This window comes from Calonectris borealis, chromosome 5, assembly GCF_964195595.1.
Source record: "Calonectris borealis chromosome 5, bCalBor7.hap1.2, whole genome shotgun sequence".
In the NCBI taxonomy this organism is placed as follows: domain Eukaryota; kingdom Metazoa; phylum Chordata; class Aves; order Procellariiformes; family Procellariidae; genus Calonectris; species Calonectris borealis.
The window spans coordinates 27630767-27642721 of NC_134316.1; the positions used below are offsets into that span (position 1 = coordinate 27630767).

General features: G+C 47.0%; 1 protein-coding gene across 1 annotated transcript; it reads left to right on the forward strand.

Annotated features, from left to right (window-relative positions):
• Positions 1 to 10236: 10236 nt before the first annotated feature.
• On the forward strand, positions 10237 to 11648 carry CLEC14A (C-type lectin domain containing 14A). Its single transcript, XM_075152504.1, is given in 2 exon segments — positions 10237 to 10383; positions 10386 to 11648. Coding segments are annotated over 2 exon segments (1410 nt in total).
• Positions 11649 to 11955: the final 307 nt, after the last annotated feature.

Genomic DNA, 11955 nt, shown 5'->3' on the forward strand with positions numbered 1-11955 from the left:
ATTGACCTTTTCTATTCAACTAATATGAAACCAAGGCCCTTTGAACCCAAGTGCCAAGAGATGCAGCTGGATTGCAGGCTATCGCCCTGAGTAATGGGCAGCTAAAGCAATGGCATGCAACACGCGCTGCTGCTGCGTGCCTTTCCTGGGAAAATGCTGCTGAATATGAACCTCCCAGGGAACTTGGCCTGCCTGTAGAGCTCATCAGTACCTAAAATAAATTCCTGCAGATTCTAGCCTCTCCCTCACCTTATACTGTATCTGATGAGCACCGAGGAACAAATTACTGCGACTGTGTTTTTGTACCATATAAAATTAGACAAGGTATATGGTGGTTGAAATCTGAAACTAGCAGAGCAGTGATGACAGTCCCTCCCTTTAAGGAAAATCTCTGCACACTGACAATCGTCAAGGGCAGCCTCTGGCTGGCATCACTCTAAATGACGCCAGGAAGTGAGGCCACTTTTTGTTTTCACAAGCCACATTCATGGTTTATTTTAAATATGATTACATGGGTTTTAATGTTTTTGTCTTCAGCTAAACAATAGTTAGGGCTTTATTTTATCATTTGAATAGCCTGCATATCTTTCTCAAGGATTCCCAGAATATTAGGGGACGAATAATCACAAATGTTCAGATATGGGCAGGATGAGCATATGCATACCCATTGCATAGGGGTATGCAATTTGCCTGTGTGCACTTTTCCTTTTACATACACACACCCCCCAGAACAGATTAGCTATAGACTCAGATGGGAGTCGTTCTGCACAGCTCCACTGGAGACACATGATGTTTACCTGTTACTTGCAGCCCTGAGATATTAATATCAGCAGCACAAGGACTGTATCTTTGCTAATATTATATGGTATAATCTAATGGAAATAATAATACAAGGAAACCAGGGCCTGACACACAACCATAATACAAAAATAACATTACAATAATCACAATAACAAAACCTGCTTGTGGATGAAAATGTAGATCAATTCTACCTTGTGGACGCATAATTGTTAATGCATGGAATATGTGACTGCATGTTCTGAAATGAGTTTGCTAAGTAGAAGCTTGTTTTATTCTTCATGGAAACAGTTGGTTCTTGATGCCTTTAGCATTGACAGACCTTAATTTTTAAGACTTTGAAAAACAACATTCTCATATGTCATAACAGAGATGTTTATTTCATCTAAATTGTGAAAAACTCAGAGCTGCTAGGATTTTAATCTTAGCATGAAAGAAATACAGGTATGACACGTCCACTCCTTAGACCATAAGCCATTTCTGGAAAATAAGCATTTCTTTAGTTAAAATATTATTTTAATTTTCCTGTTTTAATTAGACACAGACTAACACCCCAATTCCGAATATCCCACAACCTGGAGTGTGGGAAGTCCACAGGCAGACACTAATTTTGTTTCCTGAGCCTATCTGCTTTCAAAATGGACTTCCTCCAGAGCATAAAGATAACTTCCTTGTGTTTTTTATGTTATGTAAAATTTCAGGATCCAAAAGCAAATACTGCTGAACACACGTTTAACATTCAAGTGCAAAGAACAGCACTGTTGGCCTTTTTGCCATGATAAACAGGAGAGGAAAAAAGCTATGTGCCATACAGCAAGATCCTCTAAAATCTCTCCCTGTTCTATAGAATACAAATAATCTGAAGTCTCTGCTTCCATCTTTTGCAAGCAAACAATGAGGAACATTTAAACCATTAGACTTTCTTGAGAAGGAAATGCTTCAAGAAAGGTCATTATTTTAAAAGGGAAAGGGGGAAAATGCATCAGTAAAGTGACCTGAAACCTTTTTAGTTTGGCCAGTCTCACAAAAAAGATGGCAATAAATATTTCTATAAAAGGCATGTTTACCTCCCATAACCTCCATAACAACAATTATTTCACTCGGCTCAGAATATTCTTCCTTCCTTTTATTTTTTTCATTTTGAATTAACTGCTTGTGTAGACAAGCATCTGCTGCCTCTCCATCTCACAGCTGCTCTCTCTTGAATTTATTCTTACTAGTCTGTATCCCTTGCCCATTTTCAAGCAAATACTTCCAGACTCTCTCTTAAATGGTCAGTCTGGGCAAAAGGCCAGGAAGTGAAATCACCTCTTTACCACTAGATTTCCTTCTATTTTACTTTATTTCCCTAGGAAACTTTGCCTCATCCCAAAAAGTCTGCCAGTCCCAGAAGTTTGTTGTATAATTGCAATTCTATAGGAAGTTTCCAAAAATGTGGGGGGTTCTCACTTTAAATGAAAATTCATTAATTTCCCAAAATGTTTTTATTTAGGTTTAAACCTGATAAAAGATTAGAAGCCTATAATAGGATATAGGTGAATCGGAATTAACCTCTCATTCTTCTCTTTTGGTTGTTCTTTTCTAGGATGGGAGGACATCAGAACTGCCCACAACATTTTCCCAGACCTCCGAAACCTATGGTTTACACAGGCTGCTGATAACATCCCTATGGACCAGAAAAGAAATGGCATAAAGAAGGTGTCAAACTCTTTCTGACAATAATGCTTTTTAAAGATGGCCTCTGAGCCACAAAGTAGCTTTTAGGCTGCGAGCTGTGTGGTGCAGTCGACACCCTGGAGGGAAGGGGTGCCATCCAGAGGGACCTTGACAAGCTTGAGAGGTGGGCCCGTGTGAACCTCGTGAAGTTCAACAAGGCCAAGATTGGGGCAATCCTAAGCACAAATATAGGCTGGGTGGAGAATGGATTGAGAGCAGCTCTGAGAAGGACCTGTGGGTGCTGGATGTTGAGAAGCTCAACATGACCTGGCAATGTGCACTTGCAGCCCAGAAAGCCAACCGTATCCTGCATCAAAAGAAGCGTGACCAGCAGGTCGAGGGAGGTGATTCTCCCCCTCTACTCTGCTGTGGTGAGACCTCACCTGGAGTACTGTGTTCAGCTCTGGGGCCCCCAGCGTAAGGACATGGACCTGTTGGAGCAAGTCCAGAGGAGGGCCACGAAGATGATCAGAGGGCTGGAGCACCTCTCCGATGAAGACTGGCTGAGAGAGTTGGGGTTGTTCAGCCTGGAGAAGAGAAGGCTCCGGGGAGACCTTATAGCAGACTTCTAGTACCTGAAGGGGGCCTGCAAGAAAGCTGCGGAGGGACTTTTTACAAGGGCATGAAGTGATAGGACAAAGGGTAATGGCTTTCAACTGAAAGAGGGTAGATTTAGATTAGATAGAAGGAAGAAATTCTTCACCATGAGGGTGGTGAGGCACTGGCACAGGTGGCCCAGAGAAGCTGTGGATGCCCCATCCCTGGAAGTGTTCAAGGCCAAGTTGGATGGGGCTTTGAGCAACCTGGTCTAGTGGAAGGTGTCCCTGTCCATGGCAGGGGGGTTGGAACTAGATGATCTTGAAGGTCCCTTCCAACCCAAACCATTCTATGATTCTATGATTGTCCCTCACCGCACAGTGGGTCTCCTGCAGCTGCCTAAAGGAATACATCTGAAGAACAACATGCTGTCTTTATGTGGTAACTGCCTTTCATTTTAGCTGTCACTGTCCTTTACTCCATGCTGACAGCCCTGAACCACCTGGCATCAGGCTGCTGTGGGGGCTGCCCAGCTGTGCAAACACGCCTGTGGTCACCACCACCACCTCACACATCAGCGCGTGTGCCATGCTGGGCAGCGGCAGCAGGGGTATGGCCCCTCGGCTCCCTCTGCCACTCTGGTTCTTCCACACTGGTGAATGATCTTACTTCTGTCTTTTCTTTTGATTCCTTCCCTATCTCTTCTTTTTGTGTCTACTCCCTCTTTTCCTGCCTAGTCATTTTATTCTGTGCTGCAGCTCTCCATTCCCTCAATTTAACCCTGTGCTGCACTCTCAGCCTTATTCTATTCTATTCTATTCTATTCTATTCTATTCTATTCTATTCTATTCTATTCTATTCTATTCTAATTCTCTAGATATACATGCAAACATCTAAATACAGGTACATACACAAAAACACAACTGAAAGCTCAGACACTTCATATGAACCACTAATATATATCAAACCAGTCAAAGCTCTGACCACTGCTGCATGTTTGTCATTCAAGGTACAGGAAACAGAGAAGATGATGCAGGGAAGGTTGATCATACCACGACATATTTCAGTGCTTTTGGTTTTTTTGACATTGTTAACTGCAAACTGTAACATATGGCCATACCCTACCTCCAGTCCCTGCGGACCCCTCACACCAAAGTATACTCAACATGAAGCTCAAATGGGGCGACCAGGTAGTCCTACGTAATACAGGAGATGTGAAGAATTTGGAGGCTGGGACGGAATGCGTATGAATTATCCAGTCCACAAAAGGACAGAGAGTGGGCTAGAGTGAGGATAAAAAATACTTATTTTTTATAAAAATAAGTATTTTTGGAAAAGATTTAAAGTGTTTAATTTGCAAGTTCTGGACTTCATTTCCCCTAGCTAATTACAGGATTGGAATCTTTCTTAATAACTTATTAAAGATGAATGGAAGTGTTAACAGAATACATTATTTTCTTGCATAATTAGTAATGGAAACATGAACATCTAAACTGAAAGGCTTTAAAGGGAACATATGCATACTGGTTATTGCCACAGCCACATCTTTTTATTTGTCTGGTTTTGCCAGTGCCGTCCATCTATTAAATGTCCCTTCAGGGGGTCAGCTTTTGTTATATTTTATGTCCATGTCATAAATGTAACAGATATACCACTGTGTTCACAACTGCAGTTAAATATTATTCCTTATTTTTAAAAAAGTCCCATAGCTATGTGATACTGTCATTGGAAATTGTTATTACAGTAGACAGGAACTTGCATGACCCCTGCTGGGTTATCTTTTCCAAACTCTGTAAGTGAACCTTGATATCTATGTAGTCCTTTTGAGAGATGAATAATTAAATTCTTACGATCGTGCAAGTTGTTACAACAAGACAAAAATTCTTATTTTCGTTTCTTGTCCTGTTCCCTGGAAAAGCTACAAAAGCATGCCAGATTCCATCTGGCATTTTTACTCCCTGTTACAAGCTGTTTGATTGAATGAGGGAAATTCATGAGAAATCTTGGCACACTGTTGAAATGAGACAGTTCTCATTGACTTCAAGAGGGTCTGATTTTAACTTTGGTATTTTCTTAAAGAAGAATATAAGCCTTTAGTGAGAAAATACTTCTCTTTGCTTAAACACAACTTACATGTGAAATGTAGGGCTGTCTTATTATTTGATAAACCACTTCTTAAATACAGATATCAATTTCATGAAGCACAGAGTGAGGAAATGAGGATTTAACCCGTAATTTCTGAGGCATGCTGTCAAACAATAGTGATTATCACTTTTTCAAAATACCTGTTTCCATCGGGTTGTTTAAATTATTGTCTATCTCTTAGCAGAACACTGAAAGATAGGGAATATGTTTTGACTTTACTCACGATAAATTCAGCAGAAGGATGTGTGGATGCAGTAGAGATACTGGTCGGGATGAGGGGAAGGAGCGAGCTCACAGGGACAGTGCAGCCCCTCCACTGCCAACCGGTGCAGACTCCACAAGGTTGCAGCAAGCTAAAAGGCTGGAGCCATGCAAATGGGCAGTGCTGCCAGACTATTGATCTTCTCCTGCCTTTCTCGCTCCCTCTCCAAAGTTTCCAACCCCAAAGAAATCTGTATCATGCAACAGACTGCAATAGGTTTCTTCACTTGTACAGGACAGGTGATAAAGGGAGGTGCACCTTAAGCAGCCTTCCTTTACGCTAGCAGAAAAGAGACGCTGTAGCTGCTTCTGCCGTCAGACACTGTTTCCAGGTTTGTGGCAGAATGGGTAGACAGGTCCATTCGCAGACATTTTCATGTATCCCCTTTGGGGATGAGAAGTGCCACCAGCCAGTTTAGTGAACTTACTCATGCTCTACACATCACAGTGTTACGTGGTCATCTTACTTGTCTCCTTCACAGCCAGGAAGATCTGTTTTATTGCGCCATCCATCTACCTCCGCAAAGCAAAATACAGCTCTTGGTAAGAACAGGATACTGTATGTCTCTGTGAGACTACTTCTAATGCACATATACCCCCTTAAGCCCTAGCTGTTGAATGCAAGAAAGAATCCACCCTAAAAGAGGAAAGTAGCTTTATTAATTCAGTTCTTCTCTCATTACTCCCTAGTCAAAATGTACATATTATTATAAGACAGATATGTTGACATAATGAAATAAAAAACCTAATGGCTCTTAGTAAAATTACAATTAAAGCAAGCCACTGTTTTTTCAAAGGCTCAGATCTTACAGGCAGAAGACTAAGGAACGACTACAGCTAAATAAGGCTTTTACTACTGAGCAAAACAGCTACATTAGGACTTATACATCAGTAAGTCATATAACATTCACATTCATATAATAAAGTCTTCTTTATACGTAGAAGTTCAGTTGCCTCACATGACTGGTACCAGCAGTGTGAGTAGCTAACCCTCTCTTTCAAGAAAGGACGTCTTCAGGAAAAGCCCCATAAAGGCACTTAATTAAAATGTTTTCTTATTTACTTAAAAGGGAGGAAGGAGAACATTCAAAACTAGAGGAAGAGCTGTTTTCTGGAGATCTTGTAGACCTGTTATTTTTTTAAGTATTTTGCAGGACTCTCGGGGGCAGCTGTAGGAGGGAAGAGCAGGTATGCAGGCAGATCAAGCAGACATACAGCTGCCCTCTCCGCTTCCTGCTGGCGAAAGCCTTCGGCTTTGGCATGCGGTGTTTTCATCCTTCTGTGCGGTTCGAGTTCCTCTGATGAGACTGCACTGCCTGGGGCATTGGTGGCTAACCCGTTGTTTCTAAATTGCTGGTTCAAATATAGCTTAGGAAATTAAAGTCATGGCCTGTGTGAAATGAGCTGGTAGTACCTGTCAATTACCTGGCGGAGAGGCCATCCCAGACGGCTCAAATCATGCCCTTGCTGACAGCCGAGAAGAGAAGCAAGGGAGCAAATGTTTTCACGGACTGAGCTGCGTTCTCCTCCCCAGGGACAGAGCCTTAGGTTTGAAGCAGAGAATGAAAATTTTGGGGCTTCTATATTATTCCTTCTATTTATAAAAGTTAGTTTCTATTCAGCTGTAATAAATGAACTCGACTTTGAAAGAGAAAACAAACTGAAGCTGTTGGATTGCAGGGGCATATTAGGCAAAGCCTTGTCAGCATTCCCACCACGACAGCAGTGGTAAAGCTGTAGCAACCTCTCTTCTCTCCCAAACCTATCAATCAACCACATTTGGGTAAAATGGCTCAAGATACTAAGCTGACAGGTATTTGTAGAAGCGTAGCTTTTGTACATCATCGAGAAACATCAAAGGGCTAAAGGAATGGTTCATTTAGTTGAGGTACATTTAAGGCTAGATACAGTGAAGAACTAGAGATCTGAATACTAGATGATATAGCTTCCTCATCCAAACTGAACCGCATCTTTCCAGCTCGGAGCGTAGGCAGACAGCGAGGATCTCCCCGTGCTCACCCGCACAGACACGTGGTTCGGTGCCTCTGTCCTGAGGGACTGTGGAGAGGAACGAACACAGGAGTGACAATTCCAGTAGGCAGCAGAGCTCTGAAAACACAGCTGCTACACCACCGTAGATTTTGACTTTGGTGGCTGTATCATCTCTACACCTCAATTAACCAAAATTCTGATTTCATCTAGAATTAAACCAACAGGTTCTTGTTTTGTTATGAAAACCTATTTTCCATAAAATCAAATCTACTGGCACCCAAATTTAATTACATTCCCAGTTGCATGCAGCAAATTTAATGTAATTATTTTTACCAAAGCAGTTTAATGCCTCTTGAAATATAAAAATTGTAAGAATATAGGCAATATTTGATGTAGCTTCATTTTTGCTGAACACCAAGAGAAACAAAATAGCAACTGACTGTAAGGATCTGCCTAAAAACAGTTATGATTGTGTGAATTCAGTTTACCCCTAATCAACTTCTTCTATTTCATGTATTTCTAAACATTGCTTTGTTAAGTCTTACAATTGTGATAAACAGAATTTCTGTATATGTGATATCCAGTGGGGCTGTGCAAGCATTTAGCAAGATGTTTCCCCAAAGCAAAAATGAAGTAACTAATAGATGCATATTTTGGGGAGGGGCTGATATTTGATTCTTGTATTTTCATATAGATCTGAAATAAGTATTTAAATCATTCTACTTATCATAGAATCATAGGATCATACAACAGTCCAGGTTGGAAGGGACCCTGAAACATCACCTGGTCCAACCTTTCATGGGAAAGGGAGCCTAGATGAGATTATCTAGCACTCTGTCCAATCGCATCTTGAAAACATCCAGTAATGGGGACTCTATCACACCCCTGGGGAGGTTGTTTCACTGGATGATTGTTCTTAGTATAAAAAAATTCTTTCTTATATAGAGATAAAACCCCTCCTGGCGCAGCTTGTACCCATTGCCCCTTGTCTTCTGCATGTGACTCTTTGTGAAGAGAGAACCTCCATCCTCTCTGTAGCCATCTTTTAAGTACTGGAATACTTGAAAAGCCATAAACAATGCTTGAAAATCTACTTTATTTGGAGGGAAAAAAGTTAATTATTGATAATTCACCAAACTGGACAATAAGAGAAACCAAAATTTACTCTTTTTTACTATCTGTTTTTTGCTTTATTGCGACCTCTATGCTCCGTTAAGAAATAAGAATGCCAAGGCTATCCAAAATAGTCAGAAAATGAAGATTAAAAGCAGCTTCCATCAAGCTGCAGTTTCTTGTCAAGTATTGAGGGAGAAGGCAGACAAAACCAGAAATGGCTTGCACATTGCCTCTAACTCCAAAGCATACCGTATGTAGGAGAGAGACCAGGTACCGGGGACGTACTTTGTATAGAACTTAGACAGATGGTATTTTTCCCTTTTATCCCTCTCCCCTCTTCTGTTAATAAAAAAAGAGGAATTTTGTGAATAGACATCACTGCATGCTTCCTGCGTTCTCTGCTGCCCAGGACACAGGGTCTGGGGCAAGTGGAGAAGTGTAACTCTAAGCTTTTGATTTTCTTCAGTATGGTTTACTGCAGTTCTGTCAATGCACTGGCAACAACAGAAGCTTTGTCCGTCAGGACAGTTTCCAGTTGGAAAACTTACACAATTTACTAAATATTTAGAATCCGTTATGAAAATAGGCTGTGCTTCAGAGCTTCATCACACAGTGTGTCTGTACACCCATCTTCCTAATCCTTCTTTGAGATGTCCGGAGAAAATGTGTTGTATCTCGGTATAGGCCTAGAGTCAATGAGATCTGTGCAGGTGGGTCACAAGCTGGCTGAATGGGACTTGTCATCCACATTTATTCCCTCCGAAGAGAAATTAAATTCTTAAAAAACGGCTGAACAGATGTAGAGCCTACTAGCATACTGGAGCAGTGAGGGCACTTTGTGCAGGATGGAGGCCACTCATGCCTCCACAAACTGCAACTACTAATGAACCTTACTTTTTTTTAATTCCAAATAGATTATTTATTTTCTGCTTTTTTCCCCATTTTTTTTCTGGGTATTCAAACGCTAGGAATTTGTATTATATCACACTCACAAAACCAAAAACATTGACAGGGGTTCTTCCAAAGTGAAAGCTGGAAAATGAAATGCACACATATGCACATGGTTTTGTGCCACATAAAACGCCTGGGGAAGGGACAAAACGCCTGGGGAAGGGACTCGGATGTGTGCTGTACCTGAACGTACACGTGAGGGAACAGCAGATAGACATCAGAGTGAGGAGTATGAAAATGCGGCGACATGTAGACTGCCTACAGTTGCAGTGGATCAGTTAAACTAATTTCAGAACAACCTACTGGAAGTCCGCGCAGGCAGCTAATGTACAATGAATTTAGACCAACTTGTTTGAAAACGGTGAGCTGAATCACTTTTTGTGAGCATTAAACTGCCTCGTGTATTGGGAGCTAGGGGGGTGGTTGCACACCTTCACCTAACCCAGGAACCTCCATCTTTCAAGGAAGAGGTCACTGAAGCTGGACCGCTCTTTCTCCTGGAAGCGCTGTGCAACAGGCTGGCAAGACAGAGCCCGTGACCCTGGCCCCGCCGCTGCGGCTCTGGGCCTCGCCACCCTCCGGCCCCTCTGACAGCGGAGCAGGCACCGGCATTTTCCACCCTCGTCCTCCCCCGCGGTTGGACACCCGCCCGCCGGGCAGGGCGAACGCTTCCTGGCTGCGCAGGGAGCTGCTTGTCACCCGCCCGCCAACAAACGAAGGATGCCGAGGTCAACCCCGGCTCCCGACACGTTTCCTCCGGCAGGCCCGGGGGAGGGCCGTGGGCGCGGGGACGGCGCTGGGGTGGGACGGCGCGGGCGGCCGGGGCCAGCCCGAGCCGGGGCCGAGCGCAGCCACAGCCGCCGGGGCAGCCCGCGCCCCTCGCCCCGCCGCGCCGCGCCGCCAGGATGAGGCGGGCCGGACCCTGGTGCCTGCTCCTGGCCGCGGCCTGCGCCCTGGGCCGGCCCCCGCCGCCGCGGGCCGCCGTGCGTTGCCAGGCCGCCGGCGCCTGCTTCAGCGCCTACCTCGCCAACGGCTCCTACGCCGAGGCCCGCAGCGCCTGCGCCCGCCGGCGGGGCAGCCTGGCCTGGGTCAGCGGCGAGCCGGAGCTGCGGCTGCTGCTGGGGCTCCTGGCGGAGGCGGCGGCGGGGCCCGCGCCCTCGCTCTTCTGGGTCGGGCTGAAGAGGAACGCCTCCGCCTGCACCGACGCGGGGCAGCCGCTCCGCGGCTTCTCCTGGGAGGGCGCCGGCGGCGGGGCGGCCCCGCGGGAGGTGCCGGCGGCGCTGGGCCGGTGGGTGAAGGAGCCCGTGCGGTCCTGCCTCACCGCCCGCTGTGCCGGGCTGCACCTGGCGGCGGCGGCCCCCGGCGGCGGCCCCAGCTGGGGCTGGAAGGAGCGGCTCTGCCAGCGGGAGAGCCAGGGCTACGTCTGCAAGTACCAGTTCGAGGGCGCCTGCCCCGACCTCAGCCCCGCGGGCGCCCTCGACCTCGACTACCGCCTCCCCTTCGACGAGCGCAGCGCCGGCCCCGGCTTCAGCCCGCCGGGCACCGTGCTCTCCGTGGCGTGCCCCGGCGGGGAGGTGCGGCTCACCTGCCAGCCCCAGCGGGGCGGCTTCGCCTGGAAGGCGGCAGAGGAGCCCCTCTGCCCCTGCGCCTTCGGCTACCGGCGCCCCGGCAGCGGGCGGTGCGCCGAAGCTGCCGGGTGCCGCGATGCCGCCGGCGGCTTCGCCTGTGCCTGCACCCCGGGCGGGCGGGACGGGACGCCCTGCGCAGCCACGGGGGCGGCCCCCACCGCCGCGGGCGGCCCCGCGGAACCGCCGGGTGTCGCGGCGGAGGGGCGCGGCCCCTCCACCCCGACACCCGGCGGTTCCGCGGGGCCGCCCGCCGCCACCGCCGCCGACGCCGCCGGCGGAGAGAAGACGGCTGCTCCGCCGCCCTCCTCCTCCTCCAACTACGTTTTCATTCTGGTGACGGTCGCGGTGGTGGTGCTGGTCATCCTGGTCATGACCGTCCTGGGGGTCTTCAAGCTCTGCTTCAACAAGAAATCCGAGGGCCGCGGGGACAAGGAGCCGCCGGAGGCCGGCAGCAAGGCGGAGGCGGGCTCCACGGAGCCGAGCGGAGCAGCGGGCGGCGACTAGCCCCGGGGCGGCCGGGGCCCCGTCCCTCGGGGCAGCCCCGAGCGGCAGCTCTCACCCCGGGGCAGCGCTCCGCTCCCCCCCGTCTTTCTTGCCCCCAGCCCGGCTGCCGCGGGGAGCCGAGGAAGAGGCGCCGTGGGACTTGGACGAGCAGGACTTGCAGATTGTCAGACGTGGGGGCATGCAGCGACCCCCTTTTCAGGGGTTTGAAGCCTTTGGACAGTCAAGAGTTTTTGTCGGTCTGAAAAACAGTTATTTAGGTGCTGACATAAGTAAAATATAAATACAGCAGCCTGGCCGACAGAGCGAT